The 19,565-nt window shown below is 42.2% G+C and overlaps 1 protein-coding gene across 3 annotated transcripts in view; it reads right to left on the bottom strand.

Annotated features, from left to right (window-relative positions):
- ZFYVE16 (zinc finger FYVE-type containing 16) overlaps positions 1-19,565 on the bottom strand; it is a 44,256-nt gene that overhangs the window by 15,135 nt on the left and 9,556 nt on the right. The window contains exons 4-14 of one of the 3 annotated variants that reach the window (XM_069962858.1): positions 17,160-17,256; positions 16,022-16,123; positions 11,349-11,500; positions 10,262-10,508; positions 8,422-8,544; positions 8,149-8,304; positions 6,973-7,197; positions 4,809-4,891; positions 2,659-2,763; positions 2,139-2,289; positions 40-120 (exon numbers count right to left, since the gene is read on the bottom strand). In XM_069962858.1, coding sequence (XP_069818959.1) covers positions 40-120; positions 2,139-2,289; positions 2,659-2,763; positions 4,809-4,891; positions 6,973-7,197; positions 8,149-8,304; positions 8,422-8,544; positions 10,262-10,508; positions 11,349-11,500; positions 16,022-16,123; positions 17,160-17,256 — 1,522 coding nt within the window. Of the gene's footprint in view, positions 1-39; positions 121-2,138; positions 2,290-2,658; positions 2,764-4,808; positions 4,892-6,972; positions 7,198-8,148; positions 8,305-8,421; positions 8,545-10,261; positions 10,509-11,348; positions 11,501-15,952; positions 16,124-17,159; positions 17,257-19,565 lie in introns of all 3 variants that reach the window. The other 2 variants (XM_069962857.1, XM_069962859.1) reach the window with 2 other exon arrangements.

A 19,565-nucleotide genomic window follows, 5' to 3' on the forward strand; every position in this document is an offset into this window, starting at 1 on the left:
GCAGCTCCTTTAAATAAATACTGATACAGTTACACATACCTTCTACTATGCTAGACTTGGCAAGGAACCCAGACGATGTTTTCAGGGCACCATTGAAGACAACAAAACTTGCTCCAGTAACTAGAAAACATAAAATAAGAAAAATGCATTTAAAATACAGGAGTCTAAATGTAAAATAATACGTTCTATGTTTACTTTATAGTGACTGTATGGACTATTTTACATAAAACGAAGAGGTCACAGAAACAAAATATGCCTCATCTACCTAACAAATACATTGGACAAGCTGCACCAATGGCTCAGAGAAGCTATAATACAGTACTACCTACGTCATTATTATGCACTTGTGATAATAACTATAGTAATCCTTTCTATGTGAATCATTCATTGCACATGTACAGAACATTTCCATCAGGAATTAGGTCAAATACATAAACGTGGTGGCCCAGATTCTATGTGATGTGACTAATCTTGTAGCTAGGGCTGGGCCATTAATCAAATTAATTCAATACATTTGCCAGTTCACCCAGATTCAGATTTTTATCAAATTTGCAAACTTGCTTTTGTTTCCACCTGCTCGGCAGCAGCATCTTGTGTAACATTGTATCACACACTGCAGAGCAGCAGTCCAACAGGTGATTATATATGACCCCTTGTAATTCAGATCACCCAGCTTTCCTATAGCTCTGTAAGGTAACTATGTAAATGTGGTATTCTGGGATTAGGCTTGGGAAAGCCAAGTGACAGTTTCTGTAGGTGCAGTATAGTGTATATTGAATCTGTTTTTAGTGCTACAAGATGCTGTACTTGAGAAAGATTCAGAATTCACTGTTGCATATTGCGCAGTGTCCGAAGATGTGTGATACCTTGTAGTAAAGACTTCAGTCATAAAATGTAGGTACAGGGAGCAAAGAGGGGACAATAGTACTTCTCAGGACATACAAAGGGGAATTATTAATGTTGGGGTAAAACAATATGAGACTAAATGCAATATTACCTTTTAGGGGCAGAAAGATGGTGCTAATACAATATAGGGACAAAAAGATGTAACTGCAATGTATTTACTATGTATGGCAGTTTTTTTTTTTTTTTTTTGTGGGGCAAGTACTGCTTATCTTTAAAGGCACTAGCTGCTACATTGATAAGTTATTTAAACGTTTTGGCTAAAATTTACAGAAAGGGCCCAGAGCCTTTAACCGCACTAATCAAACGTAAAACCTAAAAGACAATTCTGAGAAAAGAGCAACATAATCACACAATGGGGCACTGACTGACATAACCATGAAGTCCTAATGTAAAGGGGCTTTCAGACCACTGGCTGTAAATGAACGCTGATCAGCGAGATAGTTTGCAGTAACTTTACAAGGAATGATTTCCACGCGGCTGGGCAGTATCCTCCATGCAGCCATTACATTACAGTCTTAACATTAAGAGATGTGTGGCTTATAACAAGGATTTTAACCATAATTAGCCCGTGTAAAAGGGCCTTTAATCCCAACTCTGCTGGTTCTCCTCAGAAAGGTCATAGACATCAGCCTATTCCTAGCAGTATGTTATTAAGGACATTTACTATGAATATACCGTACTATCATTGGCCTGGAAACTGGACCAGAAAGTGTGATGAAATCCAATGTAAAATATGGTTGTCAATAAACTAAAATGTAACCTTTTTTTGACAAGTATGACAACACATAATACGTTCTAGTGATACACAGGAAAGCAGCAAGACAAATACAAAATGGAAAAACATGTCAGGTTGTGGCCTCACAGCAGAAGCAGCTACTGTCAGAAATTGTTAGGAAACCTATTTACATGCTAAGGTCATTTTCAAATGTGTGTAACATGGACTTGTGTTTGTGTCCATACTATAGACTCAAGTCTCAGCCTGGCAATATGGCAGCATGATAAAAGGGTTATGATGGTTTCATATCAGGTCTCTAAGACCAAGGCCAGGCTGGGACTTGCAAACATAATACAAACGCAAACACACATATGTATTACACACATATGAGGGTGGCCTAAAAGGTGAGTCATAAACAGAATTATAGTTTATGTAGACCACGATCCATTCACTGTTAGATATGATATGGATACAACTGATGTAAACAGTAATTCCAGTTCTAGTAATGGATTCTCACCTTTCCGGGGCTGACCAGCCGCACTGTTGGCTTGTGTCTGATAGATCCCATCACTATTCTGCACACAGACCAGATGAGAGTCCGCCTCCAAACTGAAGCTAGCACCGATGCTTATGACATGTTCATTGCAAGAATGAATGACTTTAAGAATCTATTAAAAAGAAAAAAAAGATCTGATAAAAAAAAAAAGGACTCTTTTTTTAGTTCCTTCCCTTGGCTCTTTTATTTTCCACCTACAGAGCCACACGAAGGCTTGCTTTTCTGTGGGCTCCCCATGGGTGATGTCATGATGTACCAATACATACTGGTATGGTAGATTGAGGGGTTAAAGAATCGCAAATGAATATATCTGTGACAAAATGCACAATCATTTATTATACGGCATATCCAATTTTGTATTTACTATTGTTATAGTGAAAGAAAATATATTTAATGTTAATCTTTATAGCGTCATTAACCTATTATACCTATATGTTGGCAAGTTCTTACCAGTACAATGTAACTTGTGGACCTGGCTCACCTCATTGTGTCGCTTTGAAGGGATCTTTATGCAGCTTTTGCCCATTTCCATGTGAATTACTAAACCCTCTACATGTGGAATCGTATACTGGTAATTTCTGAGGTCCTACAAAAACGAAAACACAAAAAACAAGAACAGATAACTATGTGAGATAATTATGCCATAAAAATCAACGTTATAGCAAGTATACAAATAAAGTGAAACCTCAGACAAAACTCAACAATTCGCTCTTGGCCACGGTGTAAGAGCTTTACCCACCCCTGTGTTACATACACCTAGACAGTGCCAATGCCCATATCATTTGGGTTTCTTGTTGCAGGCCTCTCTGTGGTAGTTGCCATCAGCTGCTTAGGAAGCAACTCTATATACAAGCGCTCAGAGAATTATTTATATGTGCCAGGTAGCAATGGCCCAAGACAACTGCAGCTTGAGAACAGTGATAGAGGCTGCAGGAGAGGCCTAAAAGAACTCACAGACGGATCTCAGTTATAGGAGTTCTCTGGCACTTTTCAAAAATTTCCTATAGGCAGGGATCAGGGTAAATAAAAACAAAACCCTCAAACCTAAGTTTACCGCCAATTCAGCATCACTACTGCTCCAATGTCCTCCGCTAGAAGTGACACATTGAGTATGTGATGCCGCAGACACTGGCCTAGGTAGTCTCTCCCTGCATGTACCCCCCCCCCCCCATCCACATGAATGCTGCAGCCTGGGAAGAGTAGTAAACTAAGGGGTGACTACAGGTTTATGTATTTCTATTTTTCGCCATATTTCTTACCTTAGGAAGGCAAAGTACAAGAAAACTATTTAAGGCTATGTTCACACAATGTAAAAACAATGGCCGTATTTCATAACAACAGCTCTTGTTTCAGAAATAATGACTATTGTTTGCACAACAATGGCTGTTATTATGAACTATGGCCATTGTTTTTACACAATGTGAACACAGCCTAAAGGCCCTATTCCACGAACGTTTTTGAGCGATTATCGTTCATAAAATCGCTCAAACGACCGCTCGTTAATGATATTCGTTCTGTGGAATAGCTGTAAACGAGTGAACGACAACTACGAAATCGTTGTTGAGTCGTTCACTATTTTTTTTCAACATGTCGAAAAAAAATCGTTGGTCTTTCAACAATAATTCGCTCATCTTTTCGTTAAATAAAAAAATCTTTCAGTCTTTCTTGAAATGTCTACCTACATTTCCCCACCTACATGCTCAGCCTGGCGAACGTTTTAAACGACCATGTAACGATGTAACGACCGCCAAAAAATCGTTACACTACAGATATCGTTCACATTCCCACACGTATTATGTGTTATCGTTCGCTTAAAAAAACCGTTAAGTGCTTGTTAACGAGCGGTCGTTGGAGTGAGTCTATAACCGATAATCGTTCTGTGAAATAGGGCTATAAAGGGGTATTCCCTTTATAAGTTGGTCAGTGAAGATCATACCACTGAGACCTCCACTGATCTGAGGAACGGAGGTGAAATGTCCCTAGCACAAATTGAGCAAATCACATATAATACTGTGCTGATATTGAAATACCCCTGTAAAGCAAATGTACCATCACAGGTACTGGGAAAAATTTTTGGGAGAACCTGCTCGGCACCAAACGCAGAGATACCTTTGGCACAGTGCTTGAGCACCATCCCTTCTAGGAGCACAGGGGCAAACACAGCGCCAATAAAGAAAGTGGTGGCTTCCAGCTCCGTAAAATCTTGTATACTTTATTTAGATATGCATCTTAAAACAATAAACAAACTGATAAAAACATCAGCGACGACGCGTTGCAAGGTTCCACCTCTTAAGCAAACACAGCGCCCCCCAAGTGCGACCAAAAACCCTTCCCCTCGGCGATGCCTCTCTACTCAATTCTAATGGAGACGTGTCACCAAGAGAAGGGGTTAAGGCACCAGCGGGCGCCAGGCCTGCCCCTAGTGCTCCTAGCTGGGCCGATGCTCAAGCCGAAAACGGTGCCAAGCACGGGATCCCATCAGTGTTTTGAAAAAAGGACCATAATGGAACATTCTCTTAAAGGCACATTAAAAGTATAAGGCAGCAGCTCAAATGCTGATTATTGCCCCAGTTTTGCTTCAAGTTTCACTGTAAACCTCTTTGCTATGAAACATACAGTAAAAATACTTACAGTCAATAAGTTTATTATAGTATGTCCAATCTCTCCAAATACAGATTTTCGGTGTCTGCGGCTTGTTACAGGAGATGGATATACTTGAGGAATTAAACATAGACAAAGTCAGGATAAGTAAAGTGCTAGTCAATCTAGGTCAAGGGTGAATGACCTTTAGGTTTTAGCTAAAAACATCCAGTCAATGGCAAACCACTCCGGCTGCAGGACACCTTAAAGAGCATCTACTGTTGGTTTAGGATTCATTTGGGCTTTAACATATGTCTTGAGTTTCTACAATTATTTTATGCTTCTCACATGTTTTATATTCAGCTGCACAGTTTTTCATTAACAATTTAATTAAATAGTTTCAATGCCTAGCTGACAGTCCATGGAGTACTACATGCAGACATGCTCAGTAAGGGCGCTGTCTAAGCATAACCACAACTGGTCAGCAGGAAATGCAATGGGCCTTCATTTCAGGCATGTCAGCTGTCAGTATATAGCTGAGTAAATAGGTGCTATTCACAGAAATTCATGAGCCATAAAAAAAAAAAAAAAAAAAAAAAAAAAAAAAAAAAGACGTATCACATGTCTTAATATTAAAGGGATTATCAAGCGCTACAAAAACATGGCCACTTTTCCCCCCTACTGTTGTCTCCAGTTCAGGTGCGGTTTGCAATTAAGCTCCATTTACTTCAATGGAACTGAGTTTCAAAACCCCACCCAAACTGGAGACAAGAGTAGGGGGAAAGTGGCCATGTTTTTGTAGCGCTGGATAACCCCTTTAAGACCTCCACTGATCAGAACACATGAGAGTCAGCGCACAATGGTGTGCTTTACTTCCATCCAGCGGCCTCATAGACTTGAAGCTTGATGAAGATCGCCGAGTTTGGGTGAGTGAAATGTACTACTGCATGCTTCTGATCAAAACACTATTCACATGCTAGATTTTTTTTTTTTTAAATGAAACTGCCCATTTAAGAAAGCATGGAGAACAATGAAAGGTTTAGTTAACACTAATAACCCCAGGACCTGAAATCACAGAACCCTAAATGAGTTGAGCATGAGGCCGCGTCATCAGCTGCTCAGCCGCGATTGGCTGAGCATAACTGTGCTCAGCCAATCGCGGCTGAGCACAGTTATGACGCGGCAGAGGGGGGCCGGCCTCCCAAAGATGACGTCTTTGACAAGATTACAGACGGGGTCGGTCGACACGGTTCAGGTATGTATACTGCACTACACTTCCGGGTACACGGGCGGGGAACGGGGAACACGGGAAGGAGGCCATTCACATACATAACATACATTACAAAGTTGTATAACTTTGTAATGTGTGTTATTTTGTGAATAATTTCTTAGCGCCGCACTACCCCTTTAACTCCTTAGGTAGACTGTACTAATAAAGTGGGGAGTCGTGGGTGTAACATTCTGTGCTGCGCGGCTGCTGTCCTGTGTTAGGGGGCAGGGTGATGAGAAAAGTTCTCAGGGGCCAAAAGGTGCTTGTGTGCTGCCTGCAACCTCCAAAAAGGAAGATAGCAAAAAAGGCTAGAAGGAGGAGGTGTGGGGGCATGGAGGAGGCACGTTTTTAAGGGACACCTTTAAGGGTCTACCTAGTGAATGGTAACTGTCCAATGGCGAGCAACTATTTTTAAGTAGGGCAACTAGACGTGGAGAGGTGGGTCTAAGTACCGTTTATTGTTTGTGGGCGAAATTACGCCTACTTGCAAACGATGATCAGGATTTAGACCCGCCCCTCCACGTCTCAGAAGGGATACTTTCAAAACATGGAATCAGAGGAGGGAGGCACCAGCTCAGCAGTTTTTTGCTCCCAGGACAACCCTTTTAACATCTAAGCACAAAATCTACACTCTTAAAAAGGCCACAAAACCATGCAGCTTTTGACGAAAACAATGTGTAAACCAGCATTAAAAAAGTTCTCCAAAATTAGAAAAACATGTCTGCTTTCTCCTGAAAACAGCACCACTCTTCGTGCCCTCAGGAGGTGTGTGGTATTGCAGCTCAGTTCTATTAAAGTGAATAGAGCCAAGTTGTAATACCACACTCTACCTGAGAACAGGTGTGGTGTTTTCTTTTTTTTTTTATAAAGCAGCTATGTTGTTCTAACCTTGTATAACCCATTTAAGGAGGTTTATCAGTGGACTAGGATTATGACACAACTTACCACCACTTTCAGCTCCCAATGTCAGCAATAAACGAATAGGAAAAACTTTAGCCCATGGAACTTCCATCTTCATGATAATAACCCCACACAAGAAAGGACTATTTGGTACCGGCAGCCCACTGACATCCTGAAAAGTAGGTGTAAAAAACAGGAAGCCGCCATGATCCTTGCTACCGAGAAAGCTTTCAGTGAATGTAATATTTTCCAGGTTTCCTATATATTTTCCTGATGAAAAAAGCAAAGATCAGTTAGATAAAATATGGGAGGTAAGGGTGGCTTACAAACAAAAGTACTACATACACCCCTGCTCACCCCCCCACCACTGCCTGGGTCCACACTGCTATCCATGCATCAGCACACAGGGAATGCCCAGTCGGCCAATCAATGCCAGAGCTGGATCACTTCTGTAGCCAGAAAGTGGTGGACAGCGGGAGCTGGGTACTATTGTAATGGCAGGTGTGAGTGTAAGTATAAGATTCTTTATTTTAAAGTAATCTGATCAATTTTCAAATTTTCTACCTTTTAAACAAGACTATTACTTATCACTTTTCTGTTTAAAGGGAATCTTTACTGGCCGCCACCCACCCCAATTTCTCTCAGCTATAGGTAGAAATCGCGGGGGTCGCACTGGGATCCTGACCAACCACAACATTTGACTAAATATCTGTAACACAGGAGTAGATTCTATAGTAAGCCTATGGGGCTACTCTCCTGTTCCAACCTGAGAGAGGAACAGGATTATTTTTATGAGGATTTCAAGTAATGGTTAACACAGGTATGTGAGGAGAGCTGACAGATCCTGGGGGTATTCCAGAGGTAACAAATGATCACCTATTCACAGATGAAATATGCTAGACCACTGTGGTCTCATATCTCGAGTGTGAATGAAGCTGGGGTCAAACATGAGTGCTGTTGCTCCTTTAAAAACTCTATGGGTTTGTCAGGCTGAAATTTACTACAAACTAATTAGCATTCAGTAAGCTGCCCAAATAAGCAGCATTAGTTATTTATCCGCACTCAGACTAAGACTGAGTTAGTTTCTAATTTATTGCTAAAAATGTAAAATGTGGCACAGGTCAGTCAGCCTGAAGCTGCACTTCAACCATTAATGGTATGCGGATTAGGCCTTGTAAAAACAATGAAAGTGTCCATATTCCCCTCGTGATCACAGTGTACCTTTCTGTGCATCCTTGTAGATGTTATTCATAAGCTTAAATAGTTCCTTCGGAACAGCGTCTTCATTCGGTAAGCAATTCAATATTACTACAATCTCTGCCTGACCCAAGCTGTGCAATCCATTAGTTGCGAAAAACCAGCATTTTTCTGAAGTATCTGAAGAAAATATAGAACAATTTTGTTAAGAACAATGTTGTTTTATGTGTTTACCAGCCTATTAAAAAAAGCATCAGAGAGATCAGCATATCGAAGACAGACTGTGCTCTTACTTACAAGTTACTAATTTGACATTAACAAGCAAATTTGCATTTAGGATAAATGTTATTGGGTTAGTCCCTTCTTCTTCCAAAAGCAACATGACTCCTGCGTGAGTCGGTCTGTTCTCCACCACAGCATCTGAAATATATCAACATGGAAGAGGTCATTAGGCATGTGAGTACTGGGCAAACAATCATACAGGAGCAAATGTGACAAGCCGCAATAAAAAAAAGAAATCTAAACCACTAAACAGCACAGTATTAACAATGACTAATCAGAAGAAGCAGGTGGTTAGCACAACTAATCAGTGGCGTACATTGGGAGTCGCTCTAGATCAGGGGTGTCAAACTCAGGCCCTCCAGCTGTTGCAAAACTACAAGTCCCATCTTGCCTGGACAGTCAAAGCCTCACTAAAATGGAGGTGCTCAGGCATAGAGAATAGAGCAACCCGCCTGAAACAGTCGTTGCTTCAGGAGATTATCCTGCACCAAGATGTTATTGGAATAAAGACTCTGTAAGCTGAAATATTGGTGAGTGCTGGACTTACTTTCTCTTTGATTTACACTATTAACAACACCCCGTGTGTATATATATGTTGCAGTGAAATGATAGAATCCAAGGATTTGATCAAATCCCGGGAAATAATAAAATGAACGCGCCGTTCCTTAATTTCCCTAGGGATTTGATCAAATACCTGACCCCTTTCAGGGAAATAATGGAATGAACGATCGAGGAGTCGCCCGGCTCTATGTTTGGTGGCGGAGGCGGACAAGGGAGCAGAGCGGCACACCTCACGGCAGGCATATGGCGGACAAGGGAGCAGAGCGGCACACCTCCCGGCAGGCATATGGCGTTGGGGCGGACAGGGAGCAGAGCGGCACACCTCCCAGCAGGCATATGGCGGCAGGGCAGACTGGGAGCAGAGCGGCACACCTCACAGCAGGCATATGGCGGCAGGGCAGACGGGGAGCAGAGCGGCACACCTCCCGGCAGGCATATGGCGGACAAAGGAGCAGAGCGGCACACCTCCCGGCAGGCATATGGCGTTGGGGCGGACAGGGAGCAGAGCGGCACACCTCCCAGCAGGCATATGGCGGCAGGGCAGACTGGGAGCAGAGCGGCACACCTCCCAGCAGGCATATGGCGGCAGGGCAGACTGGGAGCAGAGCGGCACACCTCCCCGCAGGCATATGGCGGCAGGGCAGACGGGGAGCAGAGCGGCACAACTCCCGACAGGCATACGGCGTTGAGGCGGACGGGTAGCAAAGCAAACAGGCCGGGGGAGCAGAAGGCATTTTGCAAGGCGGGGCGGATGACACCGGAGGCGGACGGGGAGAAGGGTGGCACACCTCCTGGTAGGCATCTTGCGGCAGGGCGGACGGGGAGCAGAGTGGACAGGTTGGGGAGCAGGAGGGGTGTCGCAGGGAAAATAAACAGAATGGGGAGCAGAGAGGCGACGGAGGCAGACGGGGAACAGAGCAGACAGGGCAGGGGGGCAGAGAGGTGATACGGTAAGCGAATTCTATGTTGCAGGGGGAAATGATAGAGTTCATGCCATCATTTTCCTTAAAGGGGTCAGTGAATTGATCAATTCCCTAGGGAAATGATAGAATGGTGCAGTCATTTCATCATTTCCCGGGATTTGATCAAATCCCTGATTCTATCATTTCACTGCAACATATATAAGTATTGACATGACTTTCATTATTATATTTCATTGTTTTCAATGGAAGTGGAAGGGAGTTGATGATTGAGCATTATAAACAATACTATTCCTGGGCTGCAGTTTTTTATGTTGTAGAAAAACATACTGAACCTAATATCAGCATTCAGTTCAATACTGCAAAGAAATTACCTTCACTTCCTCCAAGTGTCATTAACAGAGGTGGCAGACCAACATTATCATCTGGAATAAGACTGAGTTCTCGGCTGACACATTTCTCGATGCAGCAAAGCATCCTATAGTCTGAAGCAGAGGACACTTGGAAGGCACTAGCTGATTCTTCATCTGTGGATACTTGTGCACTGCACACTTCATGTGAGGTCTCTGGCTTTTCTGTGTTATCAGATTGCTTTGCGTTATCCTGCAAAGATCCCAGGGCCTGTGGAAAGGAACTTGGCATTTACAGATCTTATCCTTTTTAATGCCAATAATACTGCAGCAAAATAACCCCAACTATGGCTCCTTACTCACTGCAGTTCTACCTCAATGTTGGTTCTAATTGAGTATATTAAATTAACATCTCTGAATCCTACTTACTACTACTACTACTACTTACGACAATAAGACAAACTACATTGCCGCTCGGTTTCAGTAACAAAAGTACAAGAATATACCAGCTATACATTGGTATATTAAATTATAGATTCTATATGGTATTTGAACGGCAGAAAAGGTGAGGTTGAGCATGCATACTGCTGCTTTATTCACTCACTATGGGACTGCCCAGTGCTGTTTTTGAATACCTATCAGTCCAATAGAGAAAATAAAGCAGCAGTGCACAAGCTTGACCAATGCTCAAATCACACAGGATGACACGGAAGGTAATAATGGATTCCCATAGACACTCATCACCTGTCCTGTGAATAATTTGCATTCTTAGGAGAACCCCTTTAGTGATGCAGTTACAACAAATAAAGAGTGCACTTTGATAAGGAGGTTATACAATTTTTCTCTACTCGTTGTCATTCAATATGAACCTAAATTATTTATTTCCAAAGGATGGAAATCTTAAAAAACCATGAGTTATGAAGATTGTTGTAAGAAGAAAAAATTATAAATATATAAATTTTTTCTCCCCACACAGAATAAGCATTACTTGCTAAAACTGTATTAGCCCCTGTAGAAGAACCTGATTGATTTAGAGATGGCCCTTGTGAAGCAGTGCATGGCACTGCTGAGAGCACTAGGAAATGACAATTATTATTACCAACAATCTTACCCTGGAAGCATCTGGGGAAATTGGAGTTACTGGAGTTGAGTCTTGAGGAGTCTTCCTGCCAACAGCAGCAAGTTTACTTGTGTCTGCAACCTCTCCATTGGGTAATAGGCCATCAGCAAACCACACACGTTTCTGTTCTTTTGGGTTCATTCCTGGAAACATGATAACAAAACTGTTACAATAATGCACAAATCATATAGTCAAGCATCTCATTACAAGACAAAATGTAATAACTTTAATCGTACGGTCCTTAAAAGAACTATTTAACAAAAGAGGACTACGGATTACTGGATGTGGGCAAGCATACTTGAAGCCTAACTCTTCTTGAGGTTTGTGTGCGATCTCCTAGGATATATAAAGATAGAAGCTGCACAGTGAGCATACTGCGGGGAGCCTGCTAGTCAAAGCTCTATGAAACGTCCTCAGCTCAGGTGACAGGAACTGCACCTGTTTACAATGACCTGGATCTGGATTAGGTTTGGAGAGATCTGCTTGTAGCCAGATAAATAATTACATACCCAACACAACAGAACCAAGGTTATCCTAAACTGTGACAAAAGGGCAGAACACAGCTCTAAAACATAGAAAACAGTATTGTACTGTGAGATAAGAAAAGAGGATCGGTCAGTACTTCGGACATGTCTATTTTACTAAGTGCTGGTAATCTCCATAAGTACTTAAGAATTCTCTATAAATACCGGAGAATCTTTTGTTAGAAATCTATAGGGACAAACCCTATTGAGAAGAAGCTCTCATTGAATTTAAAGGGGTAGTTAACCAATACGTTTTTTATTTCAAATCAACTGGTGCCAGAAAGCGCCAGAGATTTGTAATTTACTTCTATTAAAAAAATCTCAATCTTCCAGTACTAATCAGCTGCTGTATGTCCTGCAGGAAGTGGTGTATTCTTTCCAGTCTGTAGAGCAGGAGAGGTTTTCTATGGGGATTGTCTGCTGGTCTGGACAGTTCCAGTTATGGGCAGTTATGGCAGCAGAGAACACTGTGTCAGACTGAAAGGAATACACCACTTCTTGCAGGACATACAGCAGCTGATAAGAACTAGAAGATTCGAGATTTTTTAATAGAAGTAAATTACAAATCTTTGGCACTTTCTGGCACCAGTTGATTTGAAATAAAAAACTAATGGTGAACTACCCCAAAAATTTAATTGGAGCTTCTTCTCAATAGGGTTTGTCCCTATAGAAACTGAGCATTGTTGGATCAGTTTATGTACACCGCTCTGGCAAGATTGGTAAGGCCGGGTTTACACTACGTTTTTGGAATCCATTTTTGCAAAAAACGGATGAAAAACTGATGAAAAAAACAGGTGCAATTGTGTGCATCCGTTTTGATCTGTTTTTTTAACGGACACAAAAATTAGGTTGACCACGTTTTTGTGTACGCTAAAAAAAACTGATCCATTTTGATCCGTTTTGTTTATAATGGAAGTCAATGGAAAAACGAATCAAAACGGATGCACACAGTTGCATCATCATCAGTTTTTCTGCCAAAAAAAAAAAAAAAAAAACATTAAAAAAAAAAACGGATTAAAAAAATGTAGTGTGAACCCAGCCTAGTTGTAAATTACAGATCTCTGGCACTTTCTGGCCCCAGTTGATCTAAAAGAAACATTTTTTGGTGAACTACCCCTTTAAAGGGAACTTCAGCACATCTTTTCCACGTGTTCCCCCATCTCTTATTACAGTAATGCAATACTTTAATAAAGCTAGAGACAATGTGCGAGGGATCCCTGCAAATTAAGGTCCACAGCAGCAAATGAACAGTCAACTAGAAAGCAAACATAAAAGACAACATCTTGTGAATATGAATGAGCATAAGCACATGACATCAAAGGATCAAAAGCATTTAAATATCTTATCCAATGCCCAGAGCTTACAGGCTTTACATAGCTTTGCAATCCTCAAAATCACTGATAATAACTGGTGACGAGCCTCATATGGTATAAGTCACACATCAGGGTTTCATGGCAAAAAAATTGATTTTTGCAAAAACTGTGGCAAAAAATGCATAAATCCATATATATGAATGCCCATGTCTTTCTTGTATAGAACAAAACTAGATATCAGGACCTTTCATTTAGCATTGCTCCTATAAAGGGAAACTATTAGCAGGTTAGATGAATCTAACCTGCGGATAGCTCCCTAGTTGGTACAGGGCGCTGAGGGTGAAGTTATGGCTTATCTTCCTCCTCAGCGGCATTCCCGTGCTGTTTATTCCTCTGCCCGGTAAGCATTTAGGAGCACTGGGGATGGGGCTACTCATCCAGGCGGCCTACCTTATTGATTATCATAAGAAGGGGCAGGGGGGTTGGCCGGGGGTTTGGCGTAGCCATCATTGTCAATGGATTTTGTTATGCTGTAAACGATAAGATACTAGCACTTACATCACACATTTTTAAGGGGTACTCCGGGGGAAGGAGGGGAATAGCTTTCAGCTTAACTGGTGTGAGAAGATATACAGATTTGTAAATTGCTTCCATTCAAAACATTTAAGTTTACCACCAGCTGATTTGGAAACCATTTTTACCAGAGTACCCCTTAAAAAGATTCTCAGGAAAAAATATGTATATATATATATATATATATATATATATATATATATATATATATATGAGAGTCATCCAATCTGGAGGGAGAGATGTCAATAGACGATTGCAGGGAATGGGCTTCCTAGCCAAGTAGCAGTGAACAATCTTGTTCTATCTACATTACATCACAAAGAGGACAAACAAACGTTGGGGGAGAGGGGGGGGTCTGGGGTAGTTTGTTACATAGCCTGCAAGCATGACGTCAATGGAACAGAAAAGGAAGTTTACAGTGAAGCGGGATGTAACCAGACAGCTGTCAAGCAGCCACTGAAGCTTGTAAGATATAGAAGTCACAAATGTCTGCAGCGTGGTTGTATGCTGCATATTAGGAACCATTAGACGTATAGCTTATGATTATAAACAGCAAAATGTCATCATTGCCAAGCAGCTTTAAACAAGTCATCTCCCAGAGGCCGATGAATGACTGAGGAAGCCATAATTACTGGGGTAGATTTACTATTGGAATGGTTCCAGCACAATCTGCGAATGCCGTCCACCACATTTATTACATGTTTTGCATCATGTCTGATCATTTTTAACAGCAACGTGACTTAACACATGACACAGCGCATCAAACTTTTGGCACAAGACTCAAGCACCTTTTCAGCCGACTAATAGATGGTATTTACAGTGTAAAGATGCTGCGGGCTGTTGTCAAATGTAAGAATGGGAGCTGGAAGGTGTGCAGCCCTCTTCTTTACTATCATCAAAATTGCTAAACTGACATCATTGTGACATCTTAGAAACCTGCCCCACTGTTCTCCCACATATCTACTGTCTGATGTCATAGTTTACATGAACAACGCTGAACAAACAATGCCAATGCTTTGGTTATGTTTGTTGTTCTACAGTCAGATACCATTGGATAGCACACGAGGCAGCATTGGACAACTTGTCCCCACCTTTAGCCATGCTGGGACCATTACACAACCAGATAAGGTAAGCGGCACATGATCTGCTTTTAACTCCATCTGAACACAGTTCACTACTAAAAGCAAATTTCGCTTTTCCTTTTCCTCATAGTGTTTCTATGGAAAGCCATTCAATCATTTATTAACTCGTTGCTGGGATTCCTCAAACACGATTTTATTTAACATACTAGAGGGTAAAGGGCACCATTATTTATGATGTACTTACAATAGGCTTGTAAAGTTAGCATTCCAGAACTTAAAGTGCATGTGTAATTTGTAAGGTATACACACACCAAAAAAAAAAAAAAAAAACACCCATAGGCATCAAGCGCTTTACGTTGACCGTCATTAAAAAACACTGGGTTTCTATGAAACACAGCTAAGATACTTGTGTTGTGACCACCCATGATATTCACTCGCTGACCCCATGTGAGGACTAAAAGTTGACCATCAGTGATTTTAAAATCAAGCATTAAAAGGACAAAGCAAGCATTAAAAGCTATGCATTAAAATATTGTTAAGTTGGGCGCAGATAAAAGCTAAAAACAGGATTTTGCACAAGGAACACTTCAGGAAAAAGTAGTCGTAATAGTTTTTTGGGCTCCGTTTCAACTGTAAAATACAACTGTCTTTTTGGGCCATATTTACAGCTGAAAAAAAAATCCATTCTTTCACTCAGGATGTATTTCGGGAGGCTTATTGGCTAAAATACACACCAAACTATGGACCATAATATGGCTGTATATTGGCATGTAGATGGAATAAAAAATAAGGTCAAAAAATGAATAAGTGTAGCAACCAAGATGTATTTTACCACTGAGTTTTAAAAGAACTTCAATGGTCTGGGCCCTGTTCTTGTGATGTAGAAAAATAAAATAGTTTTAAACCCCCTCCCCCAATAAATAAATAAAAAAATAAAACTACTTACGAGTACAGCCATCAGTTTTTGAAATCTAAATTTTGGATGCAATATTCTATGTTTGTAAGGAATATAAGATATTTAAGTGCATGTTACTCCTTTGAATCTGTAGGTGCTCATGTTTCCCGACCAGTTATTTTCTATCTATTCATCAGCTCTAATTTACCTTCAGCTCCTGGTTGTTTAAGTACTGAGCCAGGCACCAAAATAGTGGGTGGCGGAGAGTTAATTGTACCTGCTGCCTGTGCCTGCACCATGAGAGGGATGGTGGAACAGTACTCAGTGGGGACAGTGGGGTTTGGACTAGTTGGGCTCATCATCCTCCTAATGGCCTGTACTAAAGGAAGGGAAACAAAACAGAACAGAATACTTTTCATAGGGAAAAACTGACTTGCTGCAGTCTAGGTAGAGGAGTGCACAAAAGATCTGTGGAGAAGAAGGAAAACCTCACCTGAGAGAAAAGGCAGAAGTATCAGAAGTAAAGCAGGAAGAAAAGGGTTACCCCCTCTCCTAAAATGATGCCATATTGCTAGGTTATGTCATCAATTTATGACTGTTGAGGGTGGACTTTTTGGCTCCCCACTGAGCAAGGGAATTGTTCCACTAGACAATGGCACCCCCAACTATCAACTGTGCAGATAACTGCAGTGTAGATCCATTCAAGTGAATGGGGCTGGTTGCAGTAAATACACGGTCAGGTAGCCTGGAGTGCTGCTGTGGAGGAAAAACCTCCACTGCCACCTCATTGCGGATCCCAGAGGTCTCACCCCCACTGATTATAAAGTAAAGGCATATCCTAGCTATACGCTCTCGCTTTATGAGATGGAAAACCCCTTTAATACCAGAGATGTTTCAGAAGAAAGAAAGTAGAAGCAGCTGCAGATCTCTAGAAGAGAAGTTCATACTGACTGACATCCTCTAAGTCACATGTGTCAAACTCGTGGCCCTCCAAATGCTAGGTGAAGGTATACCCTGCTATGAAGCAGGGATAACAAAGTCCTCTGGTTACTTAGGGATATAAAATAAAACAACTTTTTGCTCTACAACTTTATGCATGCAGATTTTTTGTTGAAATCACATATAATTGCAGCTTTAATATTAAAATATAATCAATGAAAAACCTAAACATATAAGATGGATATGCACAGGTCGGCCACCTGGCACGCAGCTCAGCAACTGTGGCACATTAATTTCATTTGTTTTACTTATGTGGTAGTTTTAGGATGTCAGTAAGTAGGATAAAGGTTAGTGAAGAATGAAATGGAATACTAGAACATCACATCCACCTGTGGTTTACCATGCCTAATGGCTTGGGGAAACCACAAGTAATAAATGCAGTCACAGGGTGGTGTCAAACACATAAGGACTCTTACCTTTAGTGAGAGAGTCATAGCAAACCACACAGACTCTCGCCTCTTTATCCAGGTACTGCAGGCGACACTTCTGGCTACAGCAGACAGCACAAAAAACCTAAGTAAACAAATGCACAGTGAATGAGGATGTGTTTTACAGCTATACACACCTCCCATCCATAAATACAGGCAGATGATTTACCTGATGACTAAACTGGACCTACACCCAGCTCACTTATGTCTAAATACCTTTTAAGAGGTTCATCATTTCCCTCTTTTTTTCATGCAGGTACCTTAAATTTTGCTACATTTATTTGCGAGACAGGGGATTTTACATTAAAATATCACAAAAGTCGTATGTAATTTGCATCCTTTTTATTTTTTTAGATAAGGATGTGTTCACATTGATGGTGACAGCTCTATTCAGAGTCTCTATCAGGTACTATTATATTTAATGCTAACAACAGTACAGCGCTCATCACAGCCAATGCCATGGACACTATGAGAGATACCTCTATACATCATGGCTTGTGTGAAAACCAAATATACCCCTTGTATACAACCCCATAAAATCCTGTGGTCTGTTCTAGTCACCAGAAAAAATAAATCCACAATGCTACTATTGCAATATCTGTATATGCATCTGTATGCTTCTGAATGGAAATGTGAAACACTGACATAAGTATTAATGTATTGGAGGAAATCTTTATATTGTATAGAATGTGTAGGATATTTAAAAAGTGTTACTATTAATTAAACAAACAAACGTAATGTCATAGAAACATGAGAAATGTTTTTATTGGACTCCCACTGATCACTTGAATGAGCAGAGAAAAGCACTCAGAGAAGTGCTTCTCTCCCTCTTCTTGCAGCAGGAGAATTCTATAGAAATTTATAGAGTCCATCTTATGCACAGAGGAGAGAAGTACCAAGCTGAGGGCTTCTGCCCACTCGGTCTAAGCATATGGTGAGGATCTCAGTGCCCAAACACTAACTAAAATTTGACAGGTGAAATGTTTTATTAAATGATAGTAACACTAAAGAGACTAAAGTACAATAAATTTACATGCACATACAATTAGAATAAATTTGCAGACAGTCATGATGGATATAGTCATTTGGCATTTAGGGCCCTATTACACCAGAAGAAGTCTGACATCATCTGAGGCCCCCTTCACACGTCCGGAAAATCTGTCCGGATTTCCTATCAGGAAATCCGGACGGATTTCCGGACTCATAGGCTAACATTGGACACGGACACCCTTCCGGATTTTTCCGGAAGGGTGTCCGTTCCGGAAAATAGGACCGGATTTTTTAGATCCTGTCCTATTTTCGTCCGGAAATCCGGCACGGACGCCCCCATAGAAGTCTATGGGAGCGCCGGAATCACGGGCATTTTCCTGATGTATATCAGGAAAGTGCCCGTGATTCCGGAATGGTAGAGAGCCAGGACCTCACCACGGGGCCGACCGCCCGCCCGCTCTGCTCGCCCGCTCTGCTCGCCCGCCCGCTCCACTCGCCCGCCCGCCCGCCCTGCTCCGCTCGCCCGCCCTGCTCCGCTCGCCCGCTTGCTCGCTCCGCCCGCCCGCTCCGCTCGCCCGCCCGCTCCGCTCCACCCCCCCCTCCCGGAAACTCACCACCGGCCCGCCGCATGCTCCGGACCTCCGACCGCTGCCGCCGCCCGGATCTCTGCACTGCACTCTGCCCGGACCTCAACCTCGCTGCCCGGACAGAGCAGGATCCAGGACAGGTGAGATTACCCTTTTGAGAATTACTACTCCCACCATGCTTTGATGGAGTTGCCAGGCCATGATGGGAGTTGTAGTTCTGCAGCCTGTGGCCATCCAGGTTGCAGAAGTACAACTCCCATCATGGCTCTGCTGGCAGGCCATGATGGGAGTTGTAGTTCTGCAGCCTGTGGCCATCCAGGTTGCAGAAGTACAACTCCCATCATGGCTCTGCTGGCAGGCCATGATGGGAGTTGTAGTTCTGCAGCCTGTGGCCATCCAGGTTGCAGAAGTACAACTCCCATCATGGCTCTGCTGGCAGGCCATGATGGGAGTTGTAGTTCTGCAGACTGTGGCCATCCAGGTTGCAGAAGTACAACTCCCATCATGGCTCTGCTGGCAGGCCATGATTGGAGTTGTAGTTCTGCAGACTGTAGCCATCCAGGTTGCAGAAGTACAACTCCCATCATGGCTCTGCTGGCAGGCCATGATGGGAGTTGTAGTTCTGCAGCCTGTGGCCATCCAGGTTGCAGAAGTACAACTCCCATCATGGCTCTGCTGGCAGGCCATGATGGGAGTTGTAGTTCTGCAGACTGTGGCCATCCAGGTTGCAGAAGTACAACTCCCATCATGGCTCTGCTGGCAGGCCATGATTGGAGTTGTAGTTCTGCAGACTGTGGCCATCCAGGTTGCAGAAGTA

The sequence above is a fragment of the Dendropsophus ebraccatus genome, chromosome 3 (assembly GCF_027789765.1).
Source record: "Dendropsophus ebraccatus isolate aDenEbr1 chromosome 3, aDenEbr1.pat, whole genome shotgun sequence".
Classification (NCBI taxonomy): domain Eukaryota; kingdom Metazoa; phylum Chordata; class Amphibia; order Anura; family Hylidae; genus Dendropsophus; species Dendropsophus ebraccatus.